The sequence below is a fragment of the Sarcophilus harrisii genome, chromosome 5 (assembly GCF_902635505.1).
Source record: "Sarcophilus harrisii chromosome 5, mSarHar1.11, whole genome shotgun sequence".
In the NCBI taxonomy this organism is placed as follows: Eukaryota; Metazoa; Chordata; class Mammalia; order Dasyuromorphia; family Dasyuridae; genus Sarcophilus; species Sarcophilus harrisii.
In genome coordinates, this window is record NC_045430.1 from 239,165,924 (window position 1) to 239,183,764 (window position 17,841).

Consider the following 17,841-nt stretch of genomic DNA (forward strand, 5'->3'; position numbering starts at 1 on the left):
GGAAGTGTGACTTGTTGAGAATCCAGCAAAGGAGACTGAGGAGTGGTGTGAAAGGTAGGCATGTTTTTCAGAAAACTTAAGAGGGAAGAGAATATCAAAGAAAGGTGGTATTCTACATTGCCAGAGGTATAGAGGGGGTCAAATAAAAAGAGAATGGGATTTGGTAACTGGTAATGATCATTAGTAACTTTAGAGAGGGCAGTTATGATGGAATGAAGTCAGAATCTGGAGGGAAAGAAGCCACAAAGAGTAGGAAAAAAAATAGAAGATAATAGGGGTGGAAGAATTAAGTGTTTATTTTGAGCATGGGGGGGGACATAGGCATATTTGTTGGCACTAAAGCAGCAGCCACACAGGGAGAGACTGAAGACGAGTGAGAATGTGGCTGATAGAGGGAAGAAATGGGATGAGAGGGGAACACTTGTGTAGGTAAAGAGGTTTGTGTAAGAACAAGACTGTTACAGAAAATAAGATGTGAGATATGTTCCTACTAAAACCTTAAGATATTCTTTCATGAAGTAAATTATTTTTTCCAAGGTCATATCTGTCATCTTCCCTTGCTGTACCCCACATTTGTCTTCTCAATTCCTCTCTCTTTTTGAAAAATATATAAACAAATAACACTGATAGTGTGCATTACAGTGTGCACCTAGGGGCAGTTTTTTCAAGGTAGTGGTTTACTGATTGCTCACATGAAGGACAATATTTTTATTCATAAAAAAAAACCAAAGCTGTTTTTAAAAATTTAACTATACTTAAATATATTATAAAAGGCTTTTCTTAATAATCACATCCTTTCTCCTACCCTAAAAATAAAGATCCATCTTACCTAAAAATGAATCTCTCTAACTGAACCCTGTTCCCTAATTCCACATTTTACCATAACAGACTAGTTAGTGGGCAGAGTTTTAAAGACTGGGATAAAAAGGCACATGCTTTAACTTTTCTTCTAAGCCAGTCAGAAGCCCAGAGCTGTTTTCTGTGGGTTGCAACACAGAAAACAGAGTTAAAACTGGGATAAAACATGCACATACCTTCTCCTTGGCTTGACTGCAGTTTATTGAAGTGCCTGGATGAGATTTGGGATCTCTTGAGGAAAACAGGGGTGGAAAACAGCTTACTTGTCTCTACCAAAGGGAAGTCGGCAGAAAAATTAGAGTAGGGTAGGTACATTTGAGGATGCTCAACACAGAGAGAAAATCAAATCCATGGAAGTTGAAGAGATCCCCAAGTAATACTTGACATAGAAGGTTAAGAGGAAATGGGCCAAAGCCCCACCAAAGAAGTGACACCAAGCAAGCAAAGCCAAATTGCAGAGTCTAGAAGAGAATTAGCCATGGATAACCAAGTCACTGGACATAGATACTTCCTTCTTTTAACCCAGACAAATACTTGCAGTAGTGAAAGAAGGAATAATAGCTTTGATGGTAGCTGAAGCAATTTGGAGAAATTGCCATCATCCTAAGCTTCAAAATACTGCTAAGTAGAAAATACATGTACACATAGATAAATTCTTATATCAGTTTTCATTTTCTTTTGTAAACTAACCAGATTTTTGCTTCTTAAAATATAGGATATTTTATTCTTGCTATTTTGCAGTCTTCATAACTGTCATGTATAGTTAATAGTAGATGGTACATTAGGACACACATATGTCACACCAAATATTCCCTACTCATTGAACATATAGAGTGATTTAGACTTCTTCAGTTAAAGCTGCTAAGGACATTTTTTTATTACCAACTTAGATGGGTATAAGATAATAACTGTAATTGTTTTTTGTTAACACTTTTTTAAATTTACAAGTATGGATTTTTGTTCCTTCAACATATTTTAATCACTTAGGGAAGTCTTATAAATTTGTATGGTCGGTATCTGATTTTTATCAGATATATTTATTACAGAGAGGTAGCACATAATAGTGTAGAAGAGGATCAGTCTTAAAATTAGGATAGCCAATCCTATTGCTAGAATATGCTGGCTGTGGATGATGAGCAAGTCATTTAACTTTGCAATTATTCCCAAGCAATTCTTTAGATTTAAAAGTCAGAGAAAAGATGCAAATCTATAAAAATGAAAGTATTAAAACAACCCTCCCCCTAAAATTAAGGATTTTTTCCCCAATCTGTTTTTTTTTTTTCTTCTGAACATATTGGTTATGTTTCTACAATCTATATCCATCTTTATCTCCAATAAATTCTTTCTTTAATCAGCAAATGAGAATTTGTCTTTCAAATTTGATGTTAATATGCCTTTAGTTTTTCTTCAAGTCCTATTCTGAGCTCTCCTTGCACAAAAGAGGTGACGATGGATTCTTGAAGGCTGAGTCACTGTAATACAAGTCAGTAGTGGCTATTACACTAACAAGGTTTTGGGTCAGGATCAGACATTTCTCATCTAAGGACATATCTATCCATGTTCAGAGACTCATCATCAGCTTAGCCAACAGGGAATTAATTTTTTAGGCACAGCAACTGAAACAGACTAACTGTTTTAAGGTATAGAAGAATTGTTCTCTGAATGAGTGAAGAGAAAACAGCTTTGAAATCCTAGATCCTTAAAACATCTAATTAAAGTGATATGAGTTGTCTAAAAATCTGTTGTACAATTTTCTCCAATATTGATTACTTTCTTCAGTATCTGATAGTTATGGATTTTTCAAACATTTATCTGTTGCATACTTTTGTTTCTAAATGTTTTCTCTATTTATTACATTGATTTAATTTTTATCTGCCCCAAATTGCTTTGATAATTACTGCCATTGCTTTTCACAGGATCAGTAGTGGGGTTCAAGATCTTATTGAGCTGGGGTAATGTTGAAATTTCTTCTACAACTTCAAGATTTACTTTTCCAAAAAAAGGAAGAAAAGTTAAAAAGTAAAAAAAATATATATATTTATTTTACTTTTTGACATCTACTTTATATATCCATGTCTATAATGTCCGTGGAAGTGACTGAAAAATAACTGATGTCTTAAATTTTAGTAGTATATTATTGGCTAATACTAGCTAAACTATGGCTAAACTAGAAGGCTTAAAAAAACATACTGAAAGATTTAGGAAAAAAATTACGACAACAAGAAAAACTTTATAATGATAATGAGAAAAATCAGATTTAAAAATCTTTATTGCACTGTATTTCCAGATACTGGCATCGATCACTAAATCCCAGAAAATTGGTAGAAGTGAAATTTTCTCACTTGAGTAGGAATATGACTTTACAGAGAACAATGAAGCTATACAGACTTCCTGATGTAAGTAAGAACAAATTGCAATACTTCTGAGCTCAAACTAATGAAGCTTTGAGCTTAGAAAAAGAAATATTTATAGGGGTATAAAAACATATTGAATATTTGCAAAGGTGACATAGTGACAGGACCACAGAGGATATGAATGCTTTATTTTTAAATACCAGAGATTTTTAATGGCTTGATTATTCAGTTTGTGGTTGTACAAAACCAAACTCAGGAAATACATAGTTTTCAGGGCATGAATTTGTCTGTTAGAAAAGCAAAAGAGTGGAAAAGTCCAGGCTTCTGTTATTTTAACTTCTTGGAGTGGAGAATAAACTTTTTTTTTCTACAAGAGGAAAGAAAAAAGTAGGAGGAGAGATTTTATCATTCATATAAATAAATAGTAATGTTCTTAGGGTTAAACTGTTAAGAACTGGTTCAACCAAGTCACTTGTACTTGAAGGGCTTTATATTCTGGCATTTTATTTTAGTTTTTGGTTCTTGACTACTTTTTATACAACTATCCTCTATTTCAGGTTATTACATTAATAATAAGTAATAAGCTTTGAAAGAAGTATAGAATATAGACATTTTGACCTTGCAAATGGTGAGGAAACTTTCAGGTTCTTTGCTACAATTTTTGTTTTAGAGAGTCAGTGACACATATGTAGCTTCCTTCCCACCCTCCAATCTACAGAGCTCCCTCCTTACAACAGTCCTTTAAGTTGGTAATACAAGTATTATATATCCATTTTATAGGCTTAGGCAAGAAGTGACTGGCCTAAGGTCACAAAGTTAGAGCTTGGACCCCGCCCAGATCTTTGTTCTATACTAAGCAATGTCTTTGGGTTTTTTTTTTCCCTGTCTGGTAACAGAATTCCCAACTTCAGGAGTATATGACTAACTAAAGGGGAAGAGACCTAAGTAGTTGGAGAACTTTTATCACTTTTAGGCCACTTAGCCTATCAAAAGAAAAAGACACTTTCTTTTCAATTCAATTAATTTTGTTGTTGGAAGCAATGGAATGAAAAATGATGATTTGCTTTCTCTGAGTCAGTTGAAAGGAGAAACAGGAAAAAAGGAATCAGGGTAGGGATAAGTCAAAAGTTTCAGGAAAAGATGAGGCAAAAACATGGAGGCTTGAAAAGACAAAAATTGATTAGAGACAAACAGACTTTGAAATAAAAAGAGACACAAAATAAACAGACTCATTAATAGAAGCCAAATTTTCATTATTAATCTAATAATTTTTCTTTGTAGTCATTTATATCCTATTAGACTATAAGCTCTAGGAGGGTAAAGATGTGATCTTATCTGAAGTTTGTATAGGTCTACTAAGAGAATCACAAGAAAACTCTAATGTTACAAGATATCGAGGCATTTCACAGAATGCAAAAAGGAGAAACATCTTGGTTACCAGTTTTGCTCCCAGCTCTTTGGTTCCTTTTCGACCACCAAGTTCTTAGAAGTAACACATGGGTACAGTAGCCTTGGATTCAGGAGAACCCGATTTCAAATTTGGCCTCAGACACTTGATAGATACTTCCTAACTATGTGGCTCTGGGCAAATCACTTAGGATTCTTGATTGCCTCACAAAATAAACAAATGAGAAACCTTGGAATTCTATAAGTAATTTATTGGTAGTATCTAGCTCTGGGGCAATAGGGCCGCTGATCTGCCCTACTTCTATTCCCTCACACTTTTCCTCCCATTTCTATGATCCTATAGAATGATTCACTTGCCCTTTCCCCTATACTCATCAGTTTAACATTAGACCAGGAAGCCCCACTTCTATTGTTTAGGTGTCATTTTGGGGTTGGGGGTGAGAAGTTTTTGGTCTATTGTTACCAATATGATCTTGTGGTAGTCCCAATTATTCTGGTTTATTAGTTCTCAATTCCTCTTGTTATTCTGACAATCTAGCCACCTTCTATTAATGTATGGATGGCTCTTAGGTGCCATCCATTTCATCTGAGTCTCCTATATTCTTGAGATAACACCTTATGCTATTGTATTCCTAAAGCTTCTTCCCTCAAAGATAAAGCTAACAAAATGAAGACCTTATGGTTCATATACTTGCATCTGAGGTAACTCTTGCTGAAGTCTCACTCATCCCAATTTTCCACTGAGTCAGCTTTTAACTGTCACTAGAACCAGAGCTACCGTTAACATAATCTGAAAATAATTCAGAGTTGTCATGCATAGAATTGCCCTTAATGTTGTTCATGTAAGCCAGTTTGAGGTATTTTAAAGAATAATAATGACAGCTGTAACTTCGATTTGTATCATGACTATACTTTTGTAATCTTGGGCTGTCGTTCATCTTTATCACTTTAAATTTAGAGACTTGGGTAATAAAGTCCCTAAATCTCTCTGATTCGACTTTATTCATCTGTAAAATAAGGAATTTGAACTAGTTGATACCTGTTATTTGTATTTGAATCCTGTCCCTGACATTTATTAACATGTGGCAAGTTACTTCCCCTTTCTCATGTATTAAATGGCAGGATTGGACTACATAAGGGGCTCTTATAGTTTCAAGTTCTCTAGTCATTTCATTTTCTTTCCTCTTCCTTGACCTGCCATATATCACTAAGTAATCATCTAGAAATCAAAGTGACTTGGAAAACAACAAAATTTTCCTAGACAGAGGAAAAAAAGTCATAGGAAGGAAACTCTTGTTTAGTAAAAACAGTTTTGCCTTCTAAGGTTCCTTTCCAGCATTAATTTCTGGCAGACAAGACTATCTCAGCCATGAAACATAGCCTTTGATTTGCTTTTAATGGACTTACTAACCTTTAAAATAAATGATAAAAAAAACACATTTTAAAAAATCCAAAAACTAAAGAATACACATCTTCTATGAAGCCTTAGGATTTCATAAAGTCGAACCAGATAAATTAAAAACAAGCCCCACATAGTTGGTCATAGGTCATAGATCTGTTTGTAGTTGCACTATGTTTTTAACCATGTACATATCATTTTCTGATTTCGTATCATATTATGTAAGTTTTTCCATATTTCCTTATATACTTACTATTTATCTTCTTACTATAGTCATATTCCAGTTTATTAATATGCCATTTATGCAACCATGTCACTTGTCAGACATAGATTTATTTCAATTTTTTGTTTTTAAAATAGTCACACTAAGTCTTTTTGTATGGCAGTCTAATGAAGAAGACAACATGAACACACAGAACAAATAGAAAAGAGCCAAGATAGTAGAATTAAGAAGGGTTGGAGAGGATTTTAAAAGCAGTCTGGGAGGTTGGAGCAGAGGAGGGAAAGTATTGCAAGTATGGAAAAAGAGAATGTCCAGAGCCAAGCGATGTAGTATCTTGTTCATGAAATACACAGGAAGCTAATATTACTGGATCAAAGACTGTTTCATGGATTAAAGTATAAGAAAGAAATCGGGAAAAGTAGGAAGTTTGTAAGGGATAGGGTTATAAAGGTGCTTTGAATGCCAGATTAAAAAAAAAAAGAAAACTTTTGGGAGCAGTATTTTTTTGGATAAAAGCTGCTTAATAGCCTTATTTCTTTTTCCATTCAGGTTATCTCCTACTTGTTAGGATATTTTGTACATTTTTATAGAATGAATTGTTTAGTCTTTCATTTTTTTATTATTAACATACAACTATATATATATAATAACCTGATATTTTTCTTGATTCTTCTCCTTCCACTCTAATATCTCCTTTCTCATTTTTAAATTTTGGAGACTTGACTGCTTTTTAAAAAAAATTAACTGTGTCAAGTTCATTAAAAAAAAAAAACAGTTCTGAGTTTTAGTTATCTACATAATTTTTTTTAGGTTGTGCTTAATTTGTGCCCCCTATTGATAACAAACATTCCTTGCTAAAAATTTACTACCTCTGAGGAATACTTCAGCTATGTCCCATGGGTTTTCATTAAATAGAACTTTTTATTATTATTTTTGATAAAATCTGCTAATATTTTTTCATATTTACACGTTCACTTAATTCACTGCATACACTGATGTTAGTAAATGTAGCATATAAAAAAGGTTGTCTATATATTTCTTAGGGCCCTGTACATTAGTTCTTGTGTAAACTCTTGTGAATGCTAAGTGAAATGCTGTGAAAAACACTATTAAGGTCCCCATATGTCTGGTGTACTTTGCCTCCTCATCTCTATCATTTCACTGGCTTCCTTCAAGACTCGATTAAAATCTCATTCTTCTATAAGTGCCCTTTTCAAACCTTTCCCTCTCAAACTTTAATGCTTCCCCTTAAATATCATCATCTTATTCTCTTATTATATAGATATCTGAATATTTGCATATTTTCTCTCATTAGGAAGCATACTACTGTCTGTACACTCTAAGAGACGTACCTGCTCACACAATTTGATTTTCTGTGTATCTCTAACACTTTAGCACAGTATCTGGAAAGTAATAAGTACCTAATAAATGTTTGTTTTCTTACTATTTCCTCCTGTTTTTATCACATTCTGATAGTGGGTTGTTAAATATTTTCACTTTTTTTAAAGTTAGCAATTGGCACGAGATTGAAATTCTACCTTATTTTGTTACCAGGTATAAAATGTAAAGCTTTTTTTTTTTTTTTTTTTTTTTTAAAGAATCATTATCTCTTGCAGTATTTTTCTGTTTTAGATTCAATTTTGTCCATTGCTATTAGTGCCAATTCTGCTTTTTAGGATTTGCCAGTAAAATTCTCATTATCTTTTAATTCAGGTCTTTCTCAATTAAATTCTTTCCTGTGGCAAGCATTAGTAATATAAAGATAAAATATGAAATAAAATAACAGATGGTTGGTTATGTGCTTTTAATCCATCCTGTAGTCATTATGTCTTATTACGGCATTTACTCCATTTATATTTTTAGTGTTTAAAGTTTTCAGATTTATCTTTGGGATGTAGTACAGTGGAAAGAGGCTTGGTTCCAAGTCAGGGGATTAGGTTCAAAATACTGCCTCTCTTTGATATTGAACAAGTAACTTATTCTCCTTATGTATTTCCTTCCCTCATCTGTAAAATGAAGGTTGGCTAGAAGACAGACTTCTGAGGTCATATCGAATTAAATCTTTTCATCTTCTGTATCTCTAAGTGCTAGAAATTAAGAACAATTTATTTTTCTAAACTAGTAAGTCTATTTGTGATTGCTTCCATGGATTTTTAAAGTTTTCTATGATTTTTCTCCCATATTAATTATTTTCTTAAATTATTTTCTCCTCTTAGTCTTGGGCTCTTTTACTGTCTTCAAGCTCTTTGGTTTGATTTTCCCTAGCTGTGCTGCTTCTGGATGAATTTTGTGTCATTTATCCATTTGAAGATGTCTTGTGGGATATCTTGTGGGGAAGGAATGAGAAACTGGCCTAATTCAACTCTATTATCCCATCTGGACCAATCTGAACTCAACTAACAATTATTAAGGGAGATTATTCATGAGAGTTTCTTGTTTTTGAATATTGTTAAGTACAGTAGCACCATAATAAGTTGTATTTGGGAGGAGTTGTGCATGGCTTCTTCCAAGATAACCCTTCACCTACATCACTAAGTCTCACCATGAAGTCCAATCCTAGACAGGGTTTTTTTTGTTTTGTTTTGTTTTGTTTTGCTGTGCTTTAAATTTAATAAAATTCAAAATATATTAAGTTCCTATTATGTACACAGGTTTTAAAAGTTACCATAGGATGAATCAGCACAGGTAGGAGCAACCAACCAGTTGCATAAGATTTATATTAAAAAGAAAAGGCAGAAATATGAAAGGAAATGAGATAAAAGAAGAGAAAAAGTGAATCTCAGAGAGAAAAAAGTAAATTTCACTTAGTGTGTTACTCCACAACTGTTGTATAAACTTGGATTTTATAAAAATCTAGCAGAAAGATGATGCTTGATGTCTTCAATAGAGGCTCAAGCCATTATTTACCAGTTATAGAGTCCACAATAAAATGCTCCTATGTAGCTATTCTTTTAGAACTAAGGTAACACAATGTAGGGTAGCAGGAAAAGTAGTGGGCTTAGAGTTGTGAAAGGCCCAAATTCCAGTCCTAATTCTTGATAATTTTTACTTCTTAGAGAAGGTTGCCTACTATGGAACCCTGAAGTAACTTATAAAATAAGTCTTTGAATACTGGGCACTCAGTATGGAAAAGAATGCCAACTCTAGCGTCCAAGTCTTGAACTTAGTTTCCTTACCTATTAAACAAGAATGCTAGACTAGTTTTAGATCTAAATCTTTGTTCCAAGCTTTAAGCTTGACTTGTTGACTTCTTCTGGGTCAAAAAACTTGATGGTTTCTACTTCAGCATAATTTTTCACACCCACCATCTTTTCACTACCCTCCTACTTAAATTTCCCAGTCTCAAATCTGTCCCTACTCTAATAATAGTTCTACACAAGTAATTTTCATTAAAACTTTAATTTGACCACATTACTTCCTGACACACTACATTCTGTAGCTCAACAAACTGGCCTTCTCCCGCTTCCTCACATAGTACTCCATCTCTCTTTTCTTTGCCTTGGATCTGATTGACATTCATGGTTGATGTCTCCTCTGTTATCTCTACTTCATAGAATCGCTCCACTTCAAGATTCAGCTTAAGGACCCTCTTTGTCCATGAAACTTTGCTCTATCCCAACTACTTGTGCCTTCACCTCCTAACTGGATTATATCCATTCTGTAATTACTTACTCTATGTAAACATTGTGAGTGTATGTGTGTGGTCTCCCCTGATAGTTTCAGCTTTCTGAGAGGAGAGACTATTGCTTCTTTTTTTTTTTTTTTTTTTTTTTGCATTTGTATCCCCATTATCACAGTGAGGCTAACACATACATAAATAAAAGCTTAACAATAATAAGGTAGCTTTTGATAAAAGCTACTTAAAAAGATCTTTTTGATTAGTCTTCAGAAAATTTCAAGCCATAAAAAAGCAAAACTGACTTTGGGGACAAAGCAAAGAATAAAAATTGGAGTGAAAGTTTAAATATATGCAGCATTGTTTTTAAAATTATAGATTATATTTGATTTAGCATATCTGAAAGAAATTATGGCAATATAATTTTAAAATTTTAATTATACATTTTTTACAAGATGATAAGCTTTAAGAAATTTGATTTTGGCAGTATTTGGAGAGTAGGCAAAAACTCGAGCATATGAGAAACATCAACATTTTTCAGTTAGATGTAATTCAACTAATTCAATTCAATAAAAATATTACTTATTTATATATATATGTGTGTGTATACATATATATATGTATACACACACATATATACACACATGTATATAAAGAAATTATTATTACTATAGGAAACTTCCTGTTATAGGAGCTATAGTACAAAGATGAAAATGGCAAAATGTCCTCAAAAGGGCCTCTTTGGACACAGGACAGAAGATAACAGGTATAGAAATAATACAGTCATTTATGACATTTAAAAATGATTAAGCAGACAATAAGGAGAGAATGGCAGAATCACTACAGTGAAGGGCATGTTGAGTGTCTAATGAGGGAAACATTCTGCAAAATGATGAGAATAAAACAATGAAAATGAGATCGTTCATATCCCTCAAAGAAGAGATGTGTACCTATATACAAAAAAAATAATAATAAATAAAGACATTGGGGGAGAGATGTGTTAACAGCTAGAAAGGCACCAAAGGTGGTGTGTTTTGGATGAACCAGAGATTCTAATAAGTGGAGATAAAAAGTACATTCCAGATTTGGGGGGACAAATCTGTTTGAAGATGGAATGTCATGGGTGAAGAAAAGCATGAAAGTCCATTTTGAGTGAAAGAAGGGGTGTGAAATAATGTCTGATAAGATTAGAAATACAGGTTGACACCAAGTTCTGAAGGTCTTTTATATGCCAGTCAGAGTTATTTGTATTTTACTTTAAAAGCAATAGGGAGAAAAGCAGGGCTTTTTGAGCAGGAAAATTAAAGGATTACATTTATGGCTTTAGGAGTATCATCCTAGTAAGGGATGAAAGAGTGAATGGAGAGAGGGAGGAAAGACTTAAAGCAAAAAGACCAATTAGGATTCTGTTTTGGTAGAAAAAACAAATGCTGCAGGGATCTGGTTTAGAGTAGTGGCATATGACTGGATAAAAGAGGATGGTTGGAAGATATACAGTGGAAGTCGAACTGGGGAGTGAGGGACAAGGTTCTTTTGTTTCATTTTCTTAGCTATACTTTACAGACAACTGAGTGGTCTACTGTAGAATATTATTGATAAAACCTGCCTATTTCTTTCTAATGCTTTCAGCAATCTTTTAATTCTTACAATTTCATGAAGATTGCAAAACAAGTTTATGACGTGGTAATTATTATTCTTATTTCCTTTATTTCACGATGCACATTTGCCCTAAGCAGTGAGTATTCTTCCCTCTTTTCCCATGTATGTCAAAGACATACCTCCATGCCTTAGAATATAGCTTTTCTAGAGCAACTTTCTGGATCTATTTGGTCTAATCCAACTGCTTCCCCTAGTGTTGTGTTATTTTCCCACCCATGTGACTGGCCCTTGATCTCTGTAGATCAGTTTTCATAAATATAAAAATATAAATGTAAGTATAATATAAACATCTTATATATGTGTATATAAATATAATAAGTCTATTGGTTAAACTTAAGCTCTTGTACTCCTTAGATACCATCCAATCTTTTGTCCAATCTTTTCAGTACAGATTCTTTGCTGATGGTGGTGTCCTCCACAGGCAGGCAGAGTAAGAAGTGGTTTTGAGAAAGACCAAAAAAAAGCTGGAGAAGAAAAATCAACAGATCATAAAAATTGTCTCATTAGACTCATTCTTTGAACTGTCTACAATACTAGATTCTTTGTGTACTTCATTTTTATCTTCACAGACTTAACTTATTTATTGATTTGAGGAGAGTATTTCCAAGCACATACTAGTTTCCTTCACAGACAGTAGATGGGAATCAATAGTAGTACTAAGAAAGAAGCAGATTGGTTCATGATTACTACCACCATTGAGGGACACAAAAGGAAAGGGTGAGAGGGAAGCACATGGTAGGCAGAATCCCAACCTCCTTTTCTGGACTGTCACATTCTTTATATATCCTGTATTTTGTAGAATTTTTAAATGCCTTTTCTAAGTGTTCAGTTTGTTCAAGTCAAATGATGTAGTGCCTTTAGCATTGTTTACATTTCTGCCTTTAATTCTTTGATCTAGATTTCAAGAGATAATATGGATAATAACAATATTCTTCCTGTTTTTCAGTATCTTTTAAAAACTTAATTTTAATCTGTAATTGTAATAGAAATATAAGAATGATTTTTGCCTTGTCATTTGATGAAGAATGTTTGATAAGACTACACTTATTTAAATGTTAAATTAATTAAATTGTTAGTTAAATTAGGTTAAATAATAGATTAAAATGGTAAAGAAGTGGAAAAGCCTGCCAGTGGAAACCAGAAGATGTAATATTCAGAAGAGTATTATTTCATTTGATTCCATCAAATATGTCTTGTTCTCCCGCATTTTACAGATGGGGAGATACATTCAGAACAATTAACTTAGCCAAGGTCACACAAATCAAGACAGTGTTGGCTAGGGCTCAAAGCAGGATTACCTGACTGTGATGTTAAGTCCAGAATTCTTTCCTCAACACTGCAATTTCTCAAGCAAAATGAAGGTCTTGTAGATAGTGAAAGCAAAATCCAAGCTAAGTGGTAGAGAGTCTATAGTAGAACATCGTACTTTACAGAACAAAGCAAGCTAGTGTATTTTCTGAACTTTTAGATACAAGACATGGCACAGAGTTAGTGCTTAATAAATGTTTCTGGAAGGTGTTAAGTGCATGGATTTGTCCTTCCTAAACCTCAGCTCGCTTTTCAGTAATATAAGGGAGATGCAGTTCTAAAATTTAAATCTAGAATTTGAGATTCTCAACTATTAGTACCAAAAAGTTTTAGCAAGTTTTAAAGAACACTCCCACTTTATACTGTCAAACGTTAATACTGGTTTTTCTTTATCTTCCTAAAGACAGATGCTATCATGAGTCCTTGGGTATGCTTTGTAATTTACATGTCTAGAGACCTCTAAAAGGCTGTGTAATTTTCATGTCAATAAGGAAGTGTAGGCCATGACATACCTACTTGTTACTATGTTTCATGCATAGACTCTGAGTTGTAAGAGATTTTAGAAGTCTTAACTATTCTGTATCTGAACAGGAATTCACTCTATAACATACCCAACAGGGGTAGTTGGTGGTGTGGTGCATGGAGTACTGGCCCTGGAAGTCAAGAGGACTGGAGTTCAAATTTGGCCTCAGACACTTAGTAGCTATGTGACCCTGTGTCACTATACTTTGCCTCAACAAAAATTAAATTAAATTAAAATAACATGTCTAAGAAATGGTCATTGAGCTTTGGAAACCAGTTCTATCAAATAGAACTTTGCATAACCCATTCCCCTTTTAGATATCTCTAATTGCTAAAGTTTTTCCTTGTATTAGAAATTCTTAATAAGTTCTTAGTTCTATAAACAGGGAAGGGGATAAAAATAACATTGTGAATAAAACAAATTATTTTGAGAAGTGGGCTGTAGGCTTCAAGAGCTACATAGGAATCCATAATATAACGCCACCTATCTAATATCAAACCTAAATGTCTCTATGCAACTAAATTGATTCAACCACAGTTAAGTGCCTATTATGTGTCAGACATTGCTAATACATATAACAAAAACGAAAAATCCCTGCCTTTATTCCACCTTTTTCCTCATTCTGCTCCATAGGGTCAGTCAGCACAAGTCTGGTCCTTTTTCTTTAAGGCAGCTGAAAACAACTCCTCCCGCTCACTTTTTCTTTTTTCTAGGCCAAACATAACCTCATTTGGTACCATGATCTCCCAGCCTTCTTAGCCTCCTGTTTGCCATCTTCTGGATGTGCTCCAGTTATTCTTGTCTTTTCCAAAAACAAGACAAAACATGGTACTCAGCACTGAAAATGGCACTCCAGATTTAGACTTCAGGGAACTCATAATTCAATAAACCTCACAATTTTCCCTAGGAAATTAGGTTAGTCCTCCTTCACCCATCCCATGTTTGTTAAGTTTTGAACTCCCGCTCCTTTTATTCCTTAGTAAATAAGTACAATGAATCATACTTAGTAGATGACATTACCATATCACATTTTCCTATAAGGTTCTCAAAAAAGTTTACTGTGCAAACATCATGGTGACTTTAGTAATTAAAAATATCAACTATATAAGAATTCATATTCTTACATAAATTACATAATGATACAATTCTCCATGGTCTCTAAAAGAAATTAGTCAGGAAAGTGTTGCTTAAAATTTGGAATTTAAATTATTATTTTTCAACAACAACAAAAAAAAATAAGCTGTTCAGTCCATCTTTCATTTTAAATTTTAACAGTTTAAAATTATAGTAAGACTTTTGGGATGTCCAGTATAGTCTCTTTCAGTTTCTTTGTGGGTCTTAACGGTTATAAAGCCAGGAGGAGACTAAATTCATTATGTCTTCAATCTTTTTATTTGAAACCTTTCAAAACATTCTCATAAGTTCTCAATTTCTAGTATCTTCAGCAAAAATTAAAGTCTAAGTCACAGAATCCATTTTACAATTATTCTTTGGGCCATTAAATCAAAGGACAAGAACACAGTTCCCAACCTTTGATCTCAAAAGTTCACAAGAGAGTGGCTTGCAAGCAAAGAATACATTGAATCCTTTAACCTTTATGGGGCAGGAATATATTTTGATTTGAGAATCAACATTAAAGGGTTATTTTATAAAAAAGTTAGTTCTTAGAACACAAAATAAGTGCACCATAGAAACCATGTTATAAATATCAAGTAGGCTGATGGGCAAGATTTTTTAACCTATAATGTATAGAAATGCAAATAATAACCTGAAATATCAGTCTTTAGAGTGTAAGTCCATTTAATAAAGCAGGTGGATTTTTATTTCCCTTCCTAATTAGAGAAAAATTTAAAATCTTAGGTTCTGTGCTTATTTTAAAAATTTGGCCATTCTTTTCCTTCCTAACTTCCCTACTGACCGACCTATCTCTTGCCTCAAACAAAACTCCTTATTGCCTAGAGTAGTTCTTTTATGTCAGGTAGAAATTAATGAAGTTGAAATAAGTTCTTGGGATTGAATGGTATAGCTACTTATTACCTACCTTCCAGATTATTTGTATTACAAAAAGATTTTAATTGCTACAAATGAATTATTAATTTTTAGGATTTCAGGCTAGTTAGCTGAAATACATTCAAGTAATATGATAATTAGTTTTCAGCATGGCACTTAACAGAGATGAGCTCTACCTTGGATTTCAGCTTCTTCCTTCCCTCTGCTTTGGAATTCTAAAAGTTAGCCTCTCATTTCCCTCCCCTTCCTTTGGCAGCAATAGTTCTAACAGTGAGAAGGAGCTGGGAAAATGGAAAAGAAAGATTCTGCTCACACATCACTATTTGTGAACCCAAGGGCTATTTATGATATGGTTATGAAAATTTGTACAGAACTTTTAAGATTCAAAAATACTTTCCTTGTGACATGATGAAGCAGGCTGTCCATGTATTATCCCCAGTTTACTGATGAGGAAACTGAGGCAGAAATAAAATGGCATCCATAGTCATATAGTAAAAGTTTCAGAAAAGTCAAACCCTGCGTTTCTTAACTACAAATCAGTACTTTATGCCGTATTGTGCTATGTAGCTTCTATGCTTGGCACATAGTAGTAGGCAATTAAGGTTTATAGAATTAAGTTCTATGATAGCTGTACTGATTATTACTATAATTATTCTTGATGCCATCGAGTTCAGGTTTGATTATAATATAATAAACAATATCTTGAATATATGTTTGATTTACCAGAATAATTCTACATCTAAGTTTTTGGATTTTTTTTTTTTTTTTTTTTTTTTTTTTTAAGAAGGGGAAATGATACCAGAACTACCCAGTAGGGAAAGGACCTTACTTATGTCTGAATTAGCAACTCGGGCATTGTGGAATGTGATTCCTACCGTGAGAGTCATTCTCAACTATTTTCTTTCCTGTAAAAGTCTTTGAGCCCAGAATCTTCTTCAAATAATTAGCCACCAACAGACCCAAGAAGCAGGTTGACTAAATTCCATGCCTCTGTTTCTGTTGGGTGAATTTTTATTAATCAAGAAACCAAAATGAATTGTGAATTTTTCTTCCCGTTTCTTCATGCAACTTAAAAGTCCTGCCTCTTAACAGCAATTCCCTCTAAATAATGCTCAGCAGTCAGTGCCTGTGAATTCTTCCCAAAATCAGAATAGCAGTACAGGAACATTTAGAGAAATGCCCTAGAACTGAATTAATGCCTGGGTATCTTATGGCTTTTTCCAATCTACTATTAACCTTGTTGATATCTGGTTCCATTTGACTTGGAATATCCCCTTTAGTTATGTGTTAACATTTGAGTAACTGGGTCATGGAGATTACTGACTAAAGGCTAAACACAGAGAGATAATAAATAAGGCAACTTTGTGTGTATCCTACTCTAGTGTATAACAAATTACCCAGTGTGGGCTCTAGCCTACTTTTATCCGTCTTGAATTTAACATTTGATCATTTCTTTTTTGTTGTCATGATAACAAGGTCACAAAGACTTCGGGTTTGAGACCGATGGAGCCGAAAGATATCAAAGCTGTGAAAGAATTAATTAACAACTATCTGAAGCAGTTTCATCTTGCCCCGGTGATGAATGAAGAGGAAGTGGCCCATTGGTTTCTGCCTCAGGATCATATTATCGACACATTTGTAGTAGAGGTAAAGATAAGGTGATAGTCTCAGAGCTAGAAGGGACCCTTCAAGGGCAGTATAAGCTAACTCCTATTAATTTGAGGTTCTTTAGACATACCTCTTCATCCTGTACTTGTCAAGACCAAATGAGATGCTTATAAAAACACAGTATATAAATAGATATAAAACACAGCAATATAATGTATATGTTTATGTATTTTGTGTAAAATATATATTTATGTATATAAATTATTTAGATAACACAGCAATAAATGCTTGTTCCATTCCCTATTACCTTGATTATGATTTTAACAAACACCAATTGTTTTTGTATGTAATATTCTTAAGAATAATTAGCCAGGTTATTTTTCATCCATACAAATTAAATTCCTAAAAGTATTTCAGTATTTTTGAAATACTAGAAAAAGATTTTGGCAAAAGTTTCTAAAAATGCCTTAATGGTTAAGTAGTTTTTGAGCCTAAGGAAAAAACTTGTTCTTATTCTTTTTATTAAATTTGATTCAATCTCTCAGCTTTTGTGCCTATCCATCACATTCCCCTCAATCACTGGGTAATAAATGTAAGCTGTAGCTTTAGCCAAAGAATGTCACATAGTAAAAGACTAAACCAAAATTCTAGGGGCATGCTAATCAAGAACTCCTTCTAAGTTAATACTGAATTACAGATAACTATTCTCTAGTTCATGACTTTTCACAAGTTTTGAATATAATTCTACTAGGTGGAGTAAGATCTGAATTCAAATCTGGCCCCTGAGAAAAATCACTTAATCTCTGTTTGCCTTGGCATGAAATTGGTATTATTCTTTTCTATGTTTTCATCAGTTTTCGTAAGTTTAAAGACATT

The 17,841-nt window shown here is 33.5% G+C and overlaps 1 protein-coding gene across 9 annotated transcripts in view; it reads left to right on the top strand.

Moving 5' to 3' along the window:
- The window catches only part of NMT2 (N-myristoyltransferase 2), a 74,741-nt gene that overhangs the window by 49,997 nt on the left and 6,903 nt on the right, over positions 1-17,841 (top strand). For all 9 annotated transcript variants that reach the window (XM_031939929.1, XM_031939931.1, XM_031939930.1 and 6 more), the window contains 2 exons: positions 3,146-3,254; positions 16,834-17,004. In XM_031939929.1, coding sequence (XP_031795789.1) covers positions 3,146-3,254; positions 16,834-17,004 — 280 coding nt within the window. The remainder of the gene's footprint in view (positions 1-3,145; positions 3,255-16,833; positions 17,005-17,841) is intronic.